We start from the raw sequence: 21,292 nt of genomic DNA, 5'->3' as shown, positions 1-21,292 counted from the left end.
CCGTACGGCAAATCCTCCAGGAATGCCGTGAATACCAGGTCCCAACGCACCACCTGTTCATCGACTTCAAAGCGGCGTATGATAGTATCGACCGCGCCGAGCTATGGGGAATCATGGACGAAAACGGCTTTCCTGGGAAGCTGACTAGACTGATTAAAGCAACGATGGACGGTGTGCAAAACTGCGTAAGGGTTTCGGGTGAACTATCCAGTTCATTCGTATCTCGCCGGGGACTGCGACAAGGTGACGGACTCTCATGTCTACTCTTCAACATCGCGCTGGAAGGTGTGATGCGACGAGCCGGGCTCAACAGCCGGGGAACGATTTTCACAAAATCCGGTCAATTTGTGTGCTTTGCGGACGACATGAACATTATCGCTAGAACATTTGGAACGGTGGCAGAGCTGTACACCCGCCTGAAACGCGAAGCAGCAAAGGTCGGACTGGTGGTGACCCGGATAAAAAATTACCATTCATTACATGGTAAATATTATTAACATATGACTGGTTTTATTGTTCACAATAAAACACATAGTAGATATATTGTTACTTTTTACAATAGAAATCAAGCCCATATAGTTCGTACAATAAGTGAACATTAGCTTTATTAGTGACTAATTGATTCGATTGTTTTTCAATAGTTCTATAATAATTTAAAATTGCTATAAGTAAAAATTGATTTAAGTTGTTTTTAAATAGTTGCAAAAGTGCCTGCAAAGTTCTCATAGACTTTTTGTTAAAAAAGTGTTTATTTCTCAATTACACTTGAAAACAATTCGTAACATATAAATAACAATAAATATTATTGTTGCTTGGATCATGTTTGTATAATCAAATACAAAATCACTTGACATATTTTTTTGTTTTCGTTTTAAATTTGAGTACAGTAGATGTTTCGGTTATCGAATATTATTCGCTAAAACTTCAACGTCTGACAGACGTCAAGCCGTGTTGGCAGAGGAAGCTCTCAATGAATAACTGAGGAAGTACTTATAGAAAACTAGCTGAAAAGCAGGTTTAGCCAAGTGAGGATGTTACGACAAGAAAAAGATGAACAATGATTTTTCTAATGTTTTCCAATAAATTAAAGGAATCTAGTAAATAGTAAACTACCATTGATAACAATACAAATACAATTAGTTTGATGGGGTCAATTGAACCGATGTTAAAATAAACCTGCAATAATATTTGTTGTTATGTAAACAGATTTCGCCTTTGAAAAACCAAAGAATTCATATTTCTCGGTAACATTTTTCTCCAGCATTTACAGATACTAATGGCCACATGAATTGTGAACGATTTATGGTATAGTGGTTTCGCAGCGCGGTGTCACGAACACTAATGCAAATCTACTGGTTGAAAATATGCCCATTTGATTTTGCTGGGAACAGCTGATCTTTGTTTACTATTTTCAACCAGTAACTCAAGTGGTGTTCGTGTAATGCAGCGTATACGTACACGCAACACTACTAAAAGCAGAAACCACTATGGATCATACGACCTGAGGTCTGACTTGTGATATTATGTTTCCAGTTCAAAACTGAATTAGCGACATTTTTTCTTTGACTTCCGCTGCTGTTGCCTTACGTTAAACACAATGTCGGAAGTGGGGCGCTGTATAGAGTACCAGGTGTACAATACAGCGCGCCACTTCCGACATTGTGTTTAACGCAAGGCAAAAGCAGCGGAAGTCAAAGAAAAAATGTCGCTAATTCGGTTTTGAACTGGAAACATAATATTTGGCAGTTATTTGAAAAGATCTTATCATCAGCTGCCAAGCAATACTTACCAGACAGACATCAGAGTGTTTGATTCTTATCATAAAAAATGTGCATATCATTCTGGAGGCCGTTGGTGCTCGTAAATGCTGGATATAAAAGTTAGCGAGAAATATAAATTCTATGGATTTTCAAAAGCGAAAACTGCTTACAAATAACAACAAATATTATTGTATTTTTATTGTAACAACGTTTCATTTGACGCCATTTAATTTATTGTATTTGTATTGTAAGAACAATGAAAAAACATTAAGATATATTGTTTTCTTTTGAAAATTGCCCTAAAAATGTCTCATAAAAACACAATACATTCTATTGTTTTTCGCGAAAAAGTGTATGAAAATTTTCTCAAAATTTTATGGTTAAGATACATAACGACCACCATTTTTTATTGTAAAAGTGCCATTTACCATTCGCCGAATGGTATAGAACAATAAGGGTGATGGTGAGTGTGCTGTGTAAATTACAATACGTATAATGGTGAATATTTTTCGAGAAAATGGTGTTGTAACAATAAAATTTATTGTATTTTTATGATATTTTTTATCAGGGGAGTGCCTCAAAAACAAAGTAGGGTAATTCATGTATTTTGGACAGGCTGAGGACAACGTTGAAAAAATCGTCCCCTAGCTTTCTTAGAAAACAATTGATTATTTTGCAAAGTTACCAATACGCTTATAACATGATTGTGCTTTGCTTTCCTGGTGACAAAAACCTTAACGAAAGCATTTTATGCTGAGAAAATCGCAATTTCCGATCGCCTGTAAGAATTGCATTTTGGACACCGAATATATGTTTTGGACACCCTAAGGTATATATAATTTGGACAGGGCAATTATCTCAATGTTTAGCTATGAATACTGCTAAATCATGGAAGTAGCATAAATTAACAAATATTTTCTAACAAATAATCAAATTTCTCCGCTTAACAGGCATCTATTTTGATAACTATTACTGTTTTCGTTAAAATCGAGAAAATATCGCCAGACCCACAGAATACGCCTCCAAGTATGCAATCGCAATGCATCCCCATGTAGTTCGTCAGATGACCAATATATATTTACAGTAGAAAACTTGTAATGTATTTTGGACACTACCTATTTTAAGCGTTTTAGATGAATGTTAAGAGATTGGCTGCCTAATGCTTATTTATTGAACATGTTTCAATGCAATAAGGCTTTTAAATTTCTTGCAATTATTGATTCAACGATTTTGAGGCGAATATTGTATGTGACTGCGAAGTGTATGTCGTCTTGCATACCTGTGCATTTGAGGGGTTTTAGTGAAATAATTTACATTTTCGATAAATTTAAAGTAAATTCTTAATTGTTAAGCGTATTTTCAACGTAAGTCATCAGAATAGGGTCTATTTGATCCAATAATCGATATTGAGAAGTATCTACTTATATTAGCTCTCCGGAACAAGGCATACATCGCCGTGCATGTCCAAATTATATACATGTCCAAATTATATTTTTTACCCTACATGCTGGTAGGCGGAACCGAAAACGACCGGATCCGTCTGGGTAGTAATGTTACGATAGACGGGGATACTTTCGAGGTGGTGGAGGAATTCGTCTACCTCGGATCCTTACTGACGGCTGACAACAACGTGAGCCGAGAAATTCGGAGGCGCATCATCAGCGGAAGTCGGGCCTACTACGGGCTCCAGAAGAAACTGCGGTCGAAAAAGATTCACCCACGCACCAAATGCACCATGTACAAAACGCTGATAAGACCGGTAATCCTCTACGGGCACGAGACATGGACCATGCTCGAGGAGGACTTGCAAGCACTCGGAGTTTTCTAGCGACGCTTGCTAAGGACGATCTTCGGCGGTGTGCAGGAGAACGGTGTGTGGCGGAGAAGGATGAACCACGAGCTCGCTGCACTTTACGGCGAACCCAGCATCCAGAAGGTGGCCAAAGCCGGAAGGATACGGTGGGCAGGGCATGTTGCAAGAATGCCGGACAACAACCCTGCAAAGCTGGTGTTTGCAACGGATCCGGTTGGCACAAGAAGGCGTGGAGCGCAGAGAGCACGATGGGCGGACCAGGTGGAGCGTGACTTGGCGAGCATTGGGCGCGACCGAGGATGGAGAGCGGCAGCCACAAACCGAGTATTGTGGCGTACTATTGTTGATTATGTCTTGTCTTAATGATGTTGATCAAATAAATGTATGTATGTAATCCGAAAAAATCGGCCAATGGGAAGTAGTGAGTGACCTTTTTGTGCACAGACATACATACATACATACTTACACACATACAGAAATCATCTCATTTCGTTTACAGTTCGCATCGTACTCTTGTGCTGTGCGGACGTAAGCTCTCTCTGCTGCAGGAAGTTTTACTACCTAAAGCAATTCAACAGTACTTCTCAGTACTACCCACAATAGCACTTTTCAGCGCTAAATTTATACCTACTGATTCCTTTTCGATCCTTGCCTGGACCCGTGCCTTCGATTATTCGTTGGACCCGTTTACGGAAGTCAAATTCCGTGAAACGGTGGTAATCCTACTTGGACACCGATTAGGGAAAAACCTCCTGGAAGGTCGCTTCAAATTAAATCATGGTTGCATCATCGAACAAAAGGAAGGGTGAATCGTTAAATTCACCGCTTCCTTCCAAAAAAGTCGGTTTCAAAACTGTCGCTAAACGCGGCAAAGTTAGAAAGAAAGGAGAACTTTCAGCTTCTCCGCTTCCTTCTACTAAAACAATTGTTTCGGATGAAAATTTCGTTGAAATGAGTAATCCTTATGAAACGCTGAACAATTTTTCGGAACAGCAAATTGAGGATGCCTCTAGCCCAGGTACTTCAATTTCTGCTAAAAAACAACGGGTGCCGCCAATCGTGGTCAGCGTCTGTGAATTTGCTGGTTTTAGGCAGGAGATCTTGAACTCCATAAGGGGAATCAAGGTTTCCTTCCAAATTGCCAGGAAAGGAGACTGCCGCGTATTGCCGGAAACCCTGAAAGATCGGGATCTTCTTCTCAAGTACCTTACTGAGAAGAAGCATAAATTTTTCACATACGACGACAGGTCTGCACGCTTGTTCAAAGTCGTATTAAAAGGTCTCTCTAGTGATGACAAATCACCTGATGAGATCAAAACTGAACTCAACTTATTACTTGGATTCACTCCAGTTCAAGTAATAAAAATGAAAAAGAGAACCCGGTCTGAGAATCCTCGGCAGGGTATCTCTCAAGAATTTTATTTAGTTCACTTCAACAAAAGTGATCTAAATAACTTGAAATATTTGGAAAAGGCGAAGAAAATGTTTCTTGTCCAAGTGACATGGGAACATTTTCGTAAGCCTGGGGGAAATTTCCAGAACCCAACTCAGTGCCGTCAGTGCCAAGGTTGGGGGCACGGAACGAAACATTGCCACATGGATGCTAAATGCATGATTTGTGGAGGTTCTTCTCACGCCAAGGACAACTGTCCGGTAAGGGAAGATACCAGGAAGTTTAAATGTACGAATTGCGGTGGCAACCATAAGTCAAACTTTTGGGATTGCCCTATTCGCAAAAAGGTTGTCGAATCACGTGCCCGGCAGATGAATGGAAACGCTAGTCGTACCCGAAACTCTGCAGGTAGAATTTCTAACAACACAAATTCTTCCATCAACGATCGGTTGAATAATTTTCATACCGCTCGTACCTATTCGCCGGAGGTAGTTAACCACCAAACAAATCTTCGATCAAATAATCTACCCTCCAGCAGCGGAGTGAGTAATATTTCTAATTTTGTTCAATCGAATCGAGCTACCTATGCCCATGTGGCTGCGGGTAAGCAAAATTCAAATAATTCCTATCACCAAACATCAAATTCGGAAAATGCACGTGATTCAGGCATGTCTGCTTCCGATTTTGACTTTTTATCTGAACAATTGCAACAAATGATTGATGCAATGTTCAAAACTCAAACTATGGCTGAAGCAGTCCAAGTTGGAGTTAAATTTACAAATAAAATAGTAATTGGATTACGTTTTGGTAATGGATCCAAATAAATTTTTGAACATTTTAAACTGGAATGCTCGTTCTCTAAATGGTAAAGAGGATGAGCTATTCCATTTTTTAACAGTTAATAATGTGCATATTGCAGTTATTACTGAAACTTATCTAAAACCTGGGTCTTCAATCAAACGAAACCCAAACTATTTTATTTATAGAAATGATCGCCTAGATGGAGCATGTGGTGGAGTTGCTATCATCGTCGACAGGCGCATCAAGCACCAAATTTTTTCATCATTCGAAACCAAAGTTTTTGAAACTTTGGGTGTTTCTGTTGAAACAAACTTTGGTAAACATACTTTCATTGCGGCCTACTTGCCTTTTCAATGCACTGGCCAGCAAATAGATTTTCTTAAATCTGATTTGCGAAAATTAACTCGCAACAGGTCCAAATTTTTCATAATTGGTGATTTTAATGCGAAACACCGCTCGTGGAATAATCTTCAGTCCAATTCAAACGGCAGGATTTTATTTGATTAGTGCTCTTCAGGATATTTTTCTATTCTATATCCCGATAGCCCCACTTGTTTTTCTTCTGCTAGAAATCCCTCAACAATTGATTTGGTCTTAACTGACTCAAGTCAGCATTGTAGCCAATTGATTACTCATGCTGACTTTGATTCTGATCATCTTCCTGTAACATTTCAAATTTCCCATGAAGCGATTTTTAATCCCATCAGCTCTACTTTCAATTATCACAGAGCTGACTGGGATACATATAAAACATACATCGATAGCCATTTAGATGTTAATGTTTCATTGGAAACACATTTTGATATTGACAATGCCCTCGAAACTTTGACTAGTACTATAGTCGAAGCTAGAAGCGCATCAATACCAAAGTGTGAAGTCAAATTCGACTCAGTTATTATTGATGACGATCTGAAACTTCTGATCCGTCTTAAAAACGTGAGAAGAAGACAATTCCAACGAACTCGAGATCCTGCTTTGAAAGTAATCTGGCAGGATCTTCAGAAGGAAATTAAAAAACGTTTCACCGAATTGAGAAACAAAAATTTTGCAAATAAAGTTTCTCAATTAAACCCCGGCTCTAAGCCGTTTTGGAAATTGACAAAAATTTTGAAAAAACCTCAGAAGCCTATTCCTGCGCTGAAAGAGGATAACAAAATATTATTAACTAATTCTGAAAAAGCACAAAAACTTGCCAAACAGTTTGAAAGTGCGCATAATTTCAGTATAGGTCTCACTAGTCCAATAGAACATCAGGTTGCCCGCGAATTCGAAAACATTCTCAATCATGAGAACATTTTCGACAATTCATTGGGCACTGATTTGGACGAAGTGAGATCTATTATAAAGAAGTTTAAGAATATGAAAGCTCCGGGTGATGACGGAATTTTCTATATTCTCATCAAAAAACTTCCAGAAAGTTGCTTATCATTTTTGGTTAATATATTTAACAAATGTTTTCAGTTAGCATATTTTCCTGAAAAATGGAAAAATGCTAAAGTTGTTCCAATTTTGAAGCCTGACAAAAATCCTGCCGAAGCTTCTAGTTATCGTCCAATTAGCTTACTGTCATCTATCAGTAAACTTTTTGAAAAACTTATTTTAAATAGAATGATGATTCATATTGATGAAAATTCTATTTTTGCCAATGAGCAGTTCGGATTCCGCCATGGTCATTCGACTACCGTCAAACGGGGTAACTTGCAACAGCGGTGTAACTTGCAACACGATGACATACACTAAATAAGAAGCATTTTCTAATAATAATAAAAACTAGTATGTCCTACTATTTCGCTTATAGAGGTTATGTGTATCGAGGATCGATTTAGTATAAAAATTAGCTTTGTTTCTTTGTTTATGGTTTAGCTACACTGTTAAAACGGATTGCTCATTTTATGCCATAAACACAAGTATGAAAATCGTGCTTGACCTCTCCCTTATGGTAAGTGCGATAAGTCTGGTGACCTTGCTTGCAGTTAGGGTACCTAATAGTAAGCTTAGCTAAACGATAAAAGTTTGATAAACTTATCGACTAAGTAATGTAAAAAATCATTATTATATTCGACAACCACTATGGGGTAACTTGCAACGGTTGAATTTGACGAAACCTTCTATTATTTATCTTCATTTCACAATATACTTGACAGAAATAACCGAAATTGATCATTTATTGATTACGTAACGCGTTCATTTTCAAATGACAATTCATTTTTTACATTTTTTTGCACGTGACCTTCAAACATTGTTAAGAAATACCACATTTTGAAGTTTCATTCATGTTTCATCATCATAAAAGTTCAATTTTTGTTTATGAACGCTGCAGGGTACGAAAAACGGATCACACCGAAAAACAAACGCTTTGTCCCAAGCGGTGTATGTTGGTAACAAAGGCGCTCCGCAACAAACGCATGTCAGGCGATGATAGCAATAAAACAAATATCGCTTGCCGTGCGTGTGTCGATATTCCGGCTTTTCTGCTGAAATTTTCGACGCACATCATCGAATTCATAAGCATTTAGATGAATTAAGACTCTTGCAAACCTCAGAGTCGAGTTTCAGTTGTGAAAAAATGCGAAAATCACGATGTGAATAGAACGAGACAAATATTCCTACCGTTTTTGTTGTGAACAAACTCGGAAGCGATTTTGTCATTATCTGCTAACGAAAAAACAAAGCGTTGTTGCCGTGTCTTCTTTGTTGCCTGTTTTTCGCTTGCGGTGCCATATTCTGCGTACGCTGGAACGCTGTAAAGCAATCACCAATATCAAGTCTGAACCTGGATGGAGTAAACTATTTCAGTTTAATACCCAAATTAGCGAGTTTGAAATTTAAAAAGTAGAATAGATGTGTTTCAATCATGTTAATTTAGCTGAAATTGCCAAACACCACTTCAAACTGAAAACTACTTGAAGATGACTCACTCTACCTTTTCAAGAAATGACAATAATCATTGTTGATATTTTGTAATGAGTGTTAAGTCAAGAGAATCATATATATTTTGTGTTTGAGGGACGTGAGACCTGTTCCTAAAAGATATACTCTCGCTTGCAATAACTATCAATCCTTTCATGAAAAATTATATGTCAATTGGTTAGTGTACATCTTTTCATGGTATGTTTCATGCATAACATCAAAATTTTACAATACGACTAAATGCTAGAATGTTAGTGCTGTTTAATGATAGCTAACTTAGCTTCATGTCCTATGTTGCAAGTTACCCCACAGATGGGGAAACTTGCAACAAGCATGTATTTCGCACCTCCTGATTAGGTGGCAACGTATTTTGGTAAACCAAGTGCTGCATAGTATTCTACTCGGGGTAATTAGCGTACACGATGCTTCACAGGATGTTTCAAATGTTTAGATTTTCAATGATATTGCTTCAAAGTCGAAAAGTGTTGCAAGTTACCCCATTTGACGGTACTCATCAACTTTTACGGGTAACGAATTTCATTCGTTCCAATAAATCTGAAGGTTACTCCACTGGTGTAGCACTTCTTGACATAGAAAAAGCATTCGATAGTGTTTGGCACGAAGGCTTGATCGTAAAATTGAAACATTTTAATTTTCCACTATATATTATTAAAATTATTCAAAATTATTTATCGGATCGAACACTTCAGGTAAATTATCAAAATTCCAAGTCAGATAGATTACCTGTAAGAGCTGGTGTTCCACAAGGCAGCATACTGGGACCAATCTTATACAATATTTTTACCTCCGACTTACCTGATTTGCCACAGGGATGTCAAAAATCGTTATTTGCAGATGACACAGGAATCTCAGCCAAGGGGCGAAGTTTGCGTGTCATTTGTAGTAGATTGCAAAAAAGTTTAGATATTTTTTCTTCTTATTTGCAAAAATGGAAGATTTCTCCAAATGCTTCCAAAACTCAACTTATCATATTCCCACATAAGCCAAGAGCTCTTTATTTGAAACCCTCAAGTAGACATGTTGTCACTATGAGGGGAACTCCAATAAATTGGTCGGAAGAAGTTAAGTATCTAGGGCTCTTACTAGATAAAAACTTAACTTTTAAAAACCACATAGAAAGCATTCAAACTAAGTGCAATAAATACATTAAGTGTTTATACCCACTTATTAATAGAAAATCAAAACTTTGTCGCAAAAACAAATTTTTGATTTATAAACAAATTTTCAGACCGGCCATGTTGTACGCTGTCCCAATATGGTCGAGCTGTTGCAATACCAGAAAGAAGCAACTTCAGAGGATTCAAAATAAAATTTTGAAAATGATTCTGAAGTTGCCTCCCTGGTATAGCACTAATGAGTTGCATCAAATTTCTAATATTGAAACATTGGAACAGATGTCAACTAAAATCATTGCCAACTTTCGTCAAAAATCGTTGCAGTCTTCTATTGCTACGATTAGCTCTTTGTATAATTAATTTAAGGTGGGTTAGGGTTAGGATAAGTTGAAAAAAATGTATTTCTGACATGCAGGTGAAAAATAAAGCCTGCAAAAAATCTTAACTGCTACAGCAAATGAAATGTAATATGTTATTAATTAGTATTGATAATAGCTTAAATTTATTTCACCAAATTAGGATGATAGTGTGTTATAATACACAGAACACCTAGATTGAGTTGAAGAATGTATCTATCTCATTTCGTTGAACTGAGTTGATTGGTGTATGTGACTTGTGGGCAAAACCATGCTTGCACCCCTAAGTTGGCGCATATGGCCGCCATAATGGCCGACTTTGGCACCTACTTATGATTTCGAGCGCACAAATCTCTTCGTAAACAAAACCAGCGTTTCTCATTTTAAGCTTATTACAAGTAAGCAAGAACAGAATAATAAAATGCACTGTTGTTATAAGCTTGCTTCTTGAGATTTGTGCGTCTGAAGCTCTGATGCACGGTTGAAGCGGGATTTAAAGACGTTTGCCCTTAATATAATACACTTTATCAAAAATCTCAAAAAGTTTAGTTATACAATTCCTAAATACTCTTCGAGATAAATATCTCAGTAACCAAATGTCCAATCGTAATAAAATTTCATAGGGTTCTACTAGGATGTTATATTGTTATATCTTTCATTTGGAGATAAGAGAAAGAGATAAGAATCCAAATCGGATATCAGACGTCTAAGAAACGCGCGTGACTTCTTTTGTAACATACGCACACACATACAGACATTTGCTCAATTCGTCGAGCTGAGTTGATAGGTATATGAGACTCGGCCCTGCATTCCTCGGATTGAAAATCGGTTTTTCTAGCGGTATTTATACCCTTCTTATGGGTGTAAGAAGGGTAAAAAACGAGTTGGTTTATTCACCCGACGTTTCGACACAGGGATAGTATCTTCCTCAGGGGGAAAATAATTAGGGTAATTTTCCAATTGTTGCACGGCTAAAAATTCGCCAATTGTTGCACACCTCATAAGAATAACATGGAGTGTGCAACAATAGGCGTGTTTTTAACCGTGCAACAATTGGAAAATTACTCTACTATTGTTTCTTGTCAATTGTTTTGTCTAACTGTAACTGTCCCTTTTTGTGCCGTTTTTGGTACATGACTCTGGAATCACTTCAACGTTTTTTTTTTATCTGTATTAACGAGATTTTTAGCCCTGGGCTAGTTCATCTCGGGACCCACGCTTTACTTCACATTTTTTTTGTGAGTTTGTAGGGAGTAGGATTTGATCCCAGGTCCTCGGCGTAATAGTCAAGTGTTTAACGTTTTTTAAATCCCAAGACTGCGTAGCCGTTTATAAAGAGAGTCAACCATGCAGTCGTACTTTAACAGCCATAAAATTAAAATAACAATAGAAGTAAGCAAACAAGAATAACGAAGAAGATAAGAATGAATTTAACCTTCTGTGTGGTATAATTAACAGACAGATTAAAGTTTACAATTAATGAGACATGAAATGAGTTACCGAATATCATCACTAAGTAGTACAATAAAAAGAAGTGTAAGGGATCCTATTTTCTTTGCAACAGATTTCATATAGCTGTGCAACATTGCCATACGGTACGGTACGCACCAACGCACGCACGAGGAAAAAAAACTAGTCGCCTTTGAACGGGACTGCCGTTGGCCCGTTTGCCCAAATTTGCAATCATGATCATTGATCAATGATCCATGCATGGGGATTCGAATGTAAGCGCGGTTGATTGTTGACTGATCGTTTTTTTTTTCGCACTCTCATCTCATCCCGAAGATACTGATCCACACGCCACACAAACGGTACGGGCTGCAAAACTCGAAGCTGTCCATATCGGAGATCAAGAATGACATCGCCATGCTGAACATGAACTTTCCCATCCGGGCCATTGTGGCCGGAAAGCTGAAGAAGGACGACGACCGGGACATTCTGGTGATTGGGAGTTCGTCGCATTTTCTTGGTAGGTTGCACAGGGCTACCTGTTCCCGAGAGGGAAACCAGATTTTTACAGCGGCTCAGGTTTTTTGAAGCAACGCTTAAACTGCGAATTTTATTAAATACATACAATCATTAAACATTTGCTTACATTTACTTAACTTAAACTACTCACAATTAGTGGTTTCCTCTACCACGATATTTTGTCCGAAATGATTCAGCGTAGTTAGACGATACCTGGTACCGTTACCCTAATCGGTGTGTGTCGTACGAATGCTAATTTTGGAATCGCAAAATGTTCCATTATGAAGTTCTAACCGTACGATATCTCTATTTGCATCTACTTACAGTATTATTCAGTAGCACGACAGGTTTTTTGGGGTATTTTTCCTTGTTTCAGGATCCTTACAGATACCCGGTATTTGGTTTGCTGGAGGGAAAAATCCAGGTAAGTAAACACAGACAAATTACATTTGATTCACAGGCTTTAACTTACGGATCGAGTTACGGAAGTTTTCCCTATATTGCTTCACACCGCACTCCTAGCTTTTAATTAAATTAAACGAACTAATTAATTCAATTTACTCAAAAATAATCCAAAAACTTAAAGAGCTTAAATTCGGTGTTTTTTTTACGATGGCGAAATCCGTTGTTTTCTTTTATTGATTGCTACTTCTATTTACATCACCCTTCATCTCATCATCTCTCTCACCTACCACTACCACTGCACGCGAGCTGTCATGCTGCGGTGGTTATGTTGCGGTTAGACCGGTACATTTTTAGACTGGCCCAGAAATCCAAATAAAATTTATTTTAATGCGGCATCGTAACACCCCAGCCCGTAACATCCGGCATTCCCGGATTTACCTTACCTCCAGTGCCGCTAAATTTACCACGCCTCGTCGCTGTACCTTACCGTCGGCGGTCCTAACGTCTACCTGTCGGACTCGGCCATCCGAGCCCTGGATGATTGCCTCGATGACGCCGCGTCTCCAGCACTTCCGGTTTTTGCCGTCGACTACGAAGACCAAGTCGCCCTCTTGGAGCGGCTGTCGATCGTCGAACCATTTCGACCGTCGGTTGATCGTAGGAAGGTACTCCCTGCTCCACCGTTCCCACATGCGGTCCGCAAGAAATTGGGAACGCTTGTACAAGTTCCGCAGAGCTTCTGCGGGTGTATATGATTCCTCCACCTTCACGTCCGCACCAGACACCGTTCCTCGTAGGAAGTGGTTCGGCGTCAGTGCTTCCGTTTCGGTCGAGTCCTGCGGCAAATATGTCAGTGGCCGCGTGTTGATCATGTCGGCCGCCTCCGCCAGTGTTGTCGCCAGGATCTCGTCCGTCAGCCTTCGTCCATCGTCGAGTGCGCGCATAGCTTGTTTCACCGACCGGACCATCCGCTCCCAGACGCCGCCCATGTGCGGAGTTCCGGGCGGAATGAAATGCCAAGCGGTAGTTGAGCTGCCGACGGTCTCTGCGCACTCTTGGTTGATCTTCGCCATCTCATTGTTTGCTCCCCGAAAGCACGTTGCATTATCGGAGAAGATGTTGTTCGGCTTGCCGTATTTGCTGCAGAAACGAGCGATGGCCATCCGACACGACTCCGTCGTGAGACTATGGACGACCTCAAGGTGCACCGCCCGCACGGCCATGCAGGTGAATACCGCTACCCATCGCTTCTCCTTTCGCCGACCGACGACGACTTCTACCGGACCTAGGTAATCAAGGCCCACGGAGCTGAATGGCCGAAGACGAGAAGTTACTCGTTCCACTGGAAGTGGAGCCATCCTCGGAGATCGTGGCTGGCACTTGTTCACCTTACACCAGACGCACTTGTTTACAACCTGCTGTATCGCCGGTCGCATTTTTGGAATCTGGAACCGCTGCCGCATCTCGTTAAACACGGTCTCCGAATTGGCGTGTCCGAACTGCTCGTGGTAGTATTGGATCAGCTTGTGCGTCACTTCATGGGACCGCGACAGGATTATCGGATGCCTTTTGTCGAAAGAGCTCTCATCCGCGTTCGCGAGCCGCCCGTCCATCCGCAGCACACCTTCATCGTCCAGCACCGGCGAACTCTTGTAGATCGGACTGCATTTCTTGACGACCGATATTGGGCCGCCCGGCTGGCGCTCCAGATTGTTTGTGAGCGCACTCATTTCATCCGGGAAACTGTCCCACTGTGCTTGACGCCATAGGATTGTCTCCGCCTGTCGAAGCTCTTCTTGGCCTAGTGGGGCTTTCACCGACGGATAGTTGGCCGCAACGTGTTGGGTTAGCTGCCGCTGTTTCGCTGTAGCCCACGTGGTCAGTATCGGTTCTCCTCTACATTTTCGCCGGCAGTTGTCAATGAAGCGCACCACACTCGCTGTCACCCTCAGCAACTTCGTCCAACGGGATATCGGTTTGACGTCGATCGCTCCGTGGAACAAGACGATACCTCTGGCTTCTTCGTCCGTCTCCTCAATGGACGCTTCTTGGGTTGGCCACTGCTCTTGCGGCCGGTACAGGAACGCTGGTCCGTTGAACCATTCTCCGTCGCTCTGCAACGGCGGACCTTGTCCCCACTTCGTCAGCACGTCGGCGATATTTAGTTTGGTCGGAATCCATCGCCAGTCCGCTACCCTCGTCAACTCTTGTATCTCGCCGACCCGGAAAGCGACGAATTGCTTGTACCGATGTTGATCGGCATTGATCCAACTGCATACGGTGCGCGAGTCTGTCCAGAAAACGGTGCGGTTGATTTGATAGGAGTGCGTGTCCAGAACGGCTTGGTTCATCCTGGCCCCCATCACCGCGCCCATCAACTCCAGACGGGGAATCGATTGCCGTTTGACCGGTGCCACTTTAGCCCTGGACATCATCAGGCTGCAGTGGACGTTCCCGTCGATGACTGCTCGCAGATATGCTACGCAGCCGTATCCGTGTTCGCTGGCATCGGTAAAGATATGGAGTTCCAACGAATCGACTTCGATGGATCTAGCGTCGCCAAGATAGCAACGTGGAATCCGGATAGCTTCGACCTCCGGTAACAAACTCGTCCACCGCTTCCACAGCTCCCAGGAATTGGGATCGATTTCCTCGTCCCAGTCGCACTTGGACCGCCACAGATGCTGGATGATGATCTTGCCGTGGATGGTGAACGGCGACAGCAATCCGAGCGGATCGAAAAATCCCATCACACAACTGGCGACTAGTCTTTTCGTCGGCCGCTTTCCCTCGTACAGGTACGGCATTAACCCCTCGCGGTGCGTCGTGGAAAACGCAAACTGGTCCGTTTTCGGATCCCAGATCACTCCCAAGACTCTCTCATTGGCCGTCTGCTTGTCTCGGCCGAAATGCACCGGCGTCGCCAGCTTCGCTTCTCCCAGGCTCCGTAGAACTCCCGGCGAGTTGGACACCCAGTTTCGGATTTCGAACCCGCCTTTTTTGTGGACGAGCCGGACTTCCTGCGCCAGCTTCACTGCCTCCTCTTCGGTGTCGACGCTGTCGAAGTAGTCATCGACGTAATGCCGACGTATTATGGCCACCGACGCTTCAGGATACTCAGCGGCGAACTCTTCGGCGTTCCGGTTCTTCACGTATTGAGCCGAGCAGGGAGAGCTTGTCGATCCAAATGTCGCCACATCCATGACGTAGATTTGTGGCGGTTCTTCCGGATCTTTTCGGAAGACGAAACGTTGTTTTTGCTTGTCCTCGGAGCGAATCTGCAGCTGGTGGAACATCTCTTTCAAGTCTCCACCGAAGGCAATCCGCCATTCACGAAACCCGCAAAGCACTTTGATGAGTGGGACGAGCATGTCCGGCCCTGACAGCAGCTGTGAGTTTAGGGATACTCCTTGTACGGCTGCCGCCGCGTCCCAGACTAGACGAATCTTCTCGGGCTTCTTGGGATTTTGAACGACGTTGATCGGCAGGTACCACGTTTGGTCGGCAGGAGTACCGGCCAGTTCTTCGGCGGTAGCGAGATGTGCGTACCCCTTCTGCTGGTACTCGTCGATCTGCTTGCAGACGTTCTCCTTCAGCTTCGGATTCTTGTCGAGTCGCTTCTCCAACTGCTTCATTCTGCGCACCGCCATCGGGTAGCTGTCCGGGAATCGTGGATCGTCCGTTTTCCACAGCAGTCCGGTTTCGAAACGGTCACCGACGCGTTTGGTGGTTCGCTCCAGTATTTCCCGGGCGCGTTTCTCCTCTGCTGTTTCCTGCGGGATTGCCACCACTGACTCTTCCAGCGCGTAATGACTTTTTAGCAGCTCGTGCAGGTCCTCGTTGGTAATCTGCTGGTGGTAGCCGAGATAATTACCGGCCGCCGCCGAGGTTGTTTGCCGCGGCCCATACACCGTCCATCCCAATTTAGTGCGAACCGCTATTGGTTCCATGGGCGTACCCACCTTCGCTTCTATCGGCGCGAACGAGTGGATGTTGTTCGCCCCAATCAGCAACTGCGGCTGTCCGTCGTACGACTCAATGGGCAGCCCTCGCATATGTTCGTGCTGTGCGGCAAGCTCCTGCGAATCCAACTTTTGGTGCGGCAGCATCAACTTTCCCACAGTGTGCACCGTGTGCAACCGCATCTTGCCGGCGGCTGCGCCTGTTCCCGACGCCCACAGGCTCAATCTTCGCGAATCCTCCACCCTCGACATGTTTCCCGTCCACCGGATGGTCAATCGCTCTTGTACTCCGACCGCGCCCAGACGGTCGGCGAGCTTTTTCTCCACCAGCGTGACGGAAGCACCTTCGTCCAGGAACGCCAGCACTGATACCGTTTTTCCACCGTAGTGCAGTTGCACCGGAACGATCCGGAACAATACCGTGCAGTTTGTCCGAATGTGTGCACTTAGCCCGACCGTATTTCCGACCGGATGCATCAGCGGATTGTGGAAGTCTCGACAGTCACCGATGTTGCAGCGGATTTTGAATTTACACTGCCCTCCATGTTCATTCAGACACACGTGGCACAGCTTCTCCCGGTTCACCAGCCTCAGCCGATCCGCATACCGCAGTTTCTTGAACTCGCCGCAGTGTCGCAGCCGATGATCCGTCCTCCTACATTGTTTGCAGGGCTTCAAAACCTTTTCCTCGCCGGCGTTGGCGGCCGATCCGCTGGCTTCGCTGTGGCTGTATAGTCCACCTTTCTCCTTCGGCATCTTTTTTCTGGATGGTGGAATTCCTTTGGACGGCGGAGAGGGCACGAACTCGACATCCACGTTGGCTTCGCAGGCGTCTGCGACGATGTCCATTAAGAAATCCGTCAGCGTTCGCAAGGTTGTTTCCCCGTGGCCCCTCCGGTAATGGACCCATTCCCGTTTCTCGCGATCTGGTAGCTTGGCGACAAGGCTTTTGATCAGCAGCGGGTTGACAAGGTGTTGTCGTAGATCCGCGGCTTCCAGATGGCCACAGAGCTGCTCCACCGTATTTCCGAATGGAACAAAACTCTTCAAATTGTCCGCCCTCGGGGGTTCCAGCCGGTTCACCTTGTCCAACAGGCTTTGGAGCAGTTGTTCCGGGCGGCCGAAGTGTCGGCGCAGCTTCTCGATGACCTGCGGGATGGATTCGGGAAGCAGTAACTGCCCAGACACCAGTTCCAGAGCGTCGCCTTCCAGCGCTTCCTGAAGTCGCATCAGGTTCTCGTGGTTCATGTACCCACAGGCCTCATTGGACGCTTTGTAGGCCGCGAAAAACAATGGCCACTGCGCTGGTTTGCCGGAGAATTTTGGAAGTTTATATGTTAACCCCTTCCTCGCGGCCAGCTGGGCCTTCGTCGGTCCGGTCTGCTGTTGCCCCAGCCCGTCTTGGCTGACACTTCCCACTTTCTTGTACGTCTTCAGTTTCGCCTTGCGCTCCATCGACGAGTCCGAACTCTGGCTCTGCAGATCCGAATCACCGGAATCGTCGTTCTCCTCATCCTCTTCGGAGCTTTCGTAGCTTTGCGCTAGCTTCCTCACGTTCGCCTTGCTCAGCTTCAACACATTTTGGTCGACTTTGCCGGAATGGCCCGCTTTTGAAGCACCCGCGACTACTTTCGGCTCCGGTTTGGATTTTTTAGCCGACAGTTCCGCCAACTCCTTATCCATAGCTGCCATCTGCAGCTCGAACGAGTCTTGGTCCGCCTTCATCTGCCGAATCTGTTCCTTCTTCTTCTGGAGCATTTCCGCTTGCCAAGCTCTTTGCTCCTCTTGTTCCTCAGCGCGCATCTGCAGCTCTAATTCCATTTTTCGCTGCTCGAACGCACGCTGCATCTCCCTTTCCTTTTTCTGCAGCAGCAGTTCCGCCTCCATCTCCTCGTATTGGCGCTTCTGCTTCTCCTCTAGCGCTCGCACCTTCGCTTCCACGCTAGACGAAGCTAGGCGAGAGCTGACGCTGGATTTGTCAGACTCGTTGCCGTTTTTCCGGGTGCGAGCCTGCTTCTTGGCGTCCTTCTGCTTCTGGTGGTACTCCTGGGCCTTCTCCTGGCAGGCCTTGCTTTGGCAGTACCACTTCTTCGGCAGTTTGTCCTCCTCGATGCCCACGCAACGGATGTGGAACCATTCCGCGCATCCGTCACATCCGACCATAACTTCGTCGCGCGTAGACGGGCCACAGATGGCGCATGGAGTCGCCGTCAGGTCCATGATGGTTTGGTCGTGGGTGGATTCTGCATCGGAAGCCATCTTGCTGCAGGTTTTCACTCCTCACTTGACACTTTTCACTACGCGGGAATCACTTCGCGGGTGTCACTAATTTTTAAGAATGTTCCCGAGAGGGAAACCAGATTTTTACAGCGGCTCAGGTTTTTTGAAGCAACGCTTAAACTGCGAATTTTATTAAATACATACAATCATTAAACATTTGCTTACATTTACTTAACTTAAACTACTCACAATTAGTGGTTTCCTCTACCACGATATTTTGTCCGAAATGATTCAGCGTAGTTAGACGATACCTGGTACCGTTACCCTAATCGGTGTGTGTCGTACGAATGCTAATTTTGGAATCGCAAAATGTTCCATTATGAAGTTCTAACCGTACGATATCTCTATTTGCATCTACTTACAGTATTATTCAGTAGCACGACAGGTTTTTTGGGGTATTTTTCCTTGTTTCAGGATCCTTACAGATACCCGGTATTTGGTTTGCTGGAGGGAAAAATCCAGGTAAGTAAACACAGACAAATTACATTTGATTCACAGGCTTTAACTTACGGATCGAGTTACGGAAGTTTTCCCTATATTGCTTCACACCGCACTCCTAGCTTTTAATTAAATTAAACGAACTAATTAATTCAATTTACTCAAAAATAATCCAAAAACTTAAAGAGCTTAAATTCGGTGTTTTTTTTACGATGGCGAAATCCGTTGTTTTCTTTTATTGATTGCTACTTCTATTTACATCACCCTTCATCTCATCATCTCTCTCACCTACCACTACCACTGCACGCGAGCTGTCATGCTGCGGTGGTTATGTTGCGGTTAGACCGGTACATTTTTAGACTGGCCCAGAAATCCAAATAAAATTTATTTTAATGCGGCATCGTAACACTACCCTAAGGTGATCCTAGGCGACAACTGGTTTATCAAGGTTTCTTTTATTTTTCCAATAGCATACCATGTCGATGAAAACTACAATCTATTTCAACGTGATTTTCCTGAAGGTGTTCGTTCTCTTCTTATAGGGTCATTTGGTGGGTATCCTGGAAACACACTGATCGTTGGAGGGAATGGTGAGTATGGACTGATAATATCGCAAGAGTTTTGATAATATTTTATTTCGATCACTCTAGTAGCTGTAATACCAGGAGCTCCAATAATAAGGAGCTACCCACTGTTTATTTTTGTCTTATTTTTTTTTATCTGTTTTAACGAGATTTTTAGCCCTAGGCTAGTTCATCTCGGGACCCACGCTTTACTTCCCTTCCGAAGGAAGAACCCACATTTTGTGAGCTTGTCGGGAGTGGGATTCGATCCCAGGTCCTCGGCGTGATATTCAAGTGTTCTAACCATCACACCAGGTCCACTCCACTTTTGTCTTATTTGTTATCGTGATTTCGGGTGAAGTTCATCATTTTTCGCAGTTTTTGACGACTATTTATAGATGTGGTTGAACTCAATGCTTCAAAACAAGTACGGCCATGGTTTTCATCAACGAGGTTGAAACTTTTATTGCAATTCATTTTATTGCAATAAATATCATTTGCAAAGGAAAATAAAAAAAAACATTCGGGGTGAAATTAATCAGACAGTGAAATTCCTTTGTAAGTTCTAAACATAATTTTCCACCTAAATTAAACAGTTTTGCAGGTTGTTTAATTATTTAAGTTTAAAGTTTATTAAAACCTAAGAAAACGCCTAAAAGAATGCCATTTCGCTAATTTGTAAATGCCTGAAAGTATGCAACGGCCTTGTTATTTCATGTAATTTAAATTGTTGCTTTCTATTTTTTAAATACAGACAAAAAAATCAAATAAAGAGAACTTACAATGCGTAGCATAAAGCCTGTATCCGCAATAATCGGGACACAGAAGTACGACTGTAACTCTGTAATGATTCGGTATAATTGGCCAAATAATTGACTGAAAACTCTTTTTGGTGTATGTTTATTATTTGTGCCAAATTTCATAAAAATCGATGCATTACTTTTAACTGTGGATGAAATACAAATAGACGTGGTTTTAAGCATTTTGTACAATCAAGACCAATTTTCATTCGCATAATAGATGGTTCTTTTACGCTACAGTTCAAAGTTAAGTGATCATAATTATGAATTTTCGTCAGCAGTTATGATACGCATCTTGCAAAATTTCATCAACTTTGATCAATTGGTTTGAAAGCTACTGGTGTTGGTAGGCGTGAGTGTTAGTGAATATTTTTCGTGTTTTTCATGTGCGATGTTAGCCTATTCATAACTTTTGAATTTCTCTGCCAATGTTCATGAAATTTTCACAGAAGGTAGTTGATTATGTGTATATTGTGCCTGCAAAATTGGATGGTTACTGGTATAGTACTTTCCAGAGTACAATCGAAACAATAAAGGGTGCTGACTAATTGCTGTCTAAGGGGCTAAACTTACGTTCAGTCGCAATACATGTTTCAGCTTTAAAATAGTTGATAGTGCATCGATTTTTTTTAAATTTTGCCTATGCAACAAATGTATATTGAGAGGTTTGTGTTCAAAATTTCGGCCTTTACTTGGCCAAATTCCAA

General features: G+C 42.7%; 2 protein-coding genes across 3 annotated transcripts in view; one reads left to right on the top strand and one right to left on the bottom strand.

The window, feature by feature from the left end:
* LOC109427894 (Bardet-Biedl syndrome 2 protein homolog) overlaps positions 1 to 21,292 on the top strand; it is a 74,008-nt gene that overhangs the window by 10,558 nt on the left and 42,158 nt on the right. For both annotated transcript variants that reach the window (XM_062851559.1, XM_029872543.2), the window contains exons 2-3: positions 11,955 to 12,138; positions 19,693 to 19,812. In XM_062851559.1, the coding sequence (XP_062707543.1) occupies positions 11,955 to 12,138; positions 19,693 to 19,812 (304 nt within the window). The remainder of the gene's footprint in view (positions 1 to 11,954; positions 12,139 to 19,692; positions 19,813 to 21,292) is intronic.
* On the bottom strand, positions 12,977 to 19,448 carry LOC134288799 (uncharacterized). The gene is made up of 2 exons (XM_062854679.1): positions 18,974 to 19,448; positions 12,977 to 18,904 (listed from the first exon to the last, which is right to left on the bottom strand). Exon 2 carries the CDS (start codon positions 18,761 to 18,763, stop codon positions 12,977 to 12,979), a length of 5,787 nt encoding a protein of 1,928 aa, XP_062710663.1. The 5' UTR covers positions 18,764 to 18,904; positions 18,974 to 19,448.

This window comes from Aedes albopictus, chromosome 2, assembly GCF_035046485.1.
Source record: "Aedes albopictus strain Foshan chromosome 2, AalbF5, whole genome shotgun sequence".
Lineage (NCBI taxonomy): Eukaryota > Metazoa > Arthropoda > Insecta > Diptera > Culicidae > Aedes > Aedes albopictus.
The sequence above is the reverse complement of the archived record's forward strand: the minus strand, read 5'-3'. Positions and strand labels throughout refer to the sequence as shown.

Excerpts from the sequence above, each read along its gene's own strand:
- LOC134288799 (XM_062854679.1), bottom strand. The coding sequence starts at position 18,763 with ATGGCTTCCGATGCAGAATCCACCCACGACCAAACCATCATGGACCTG.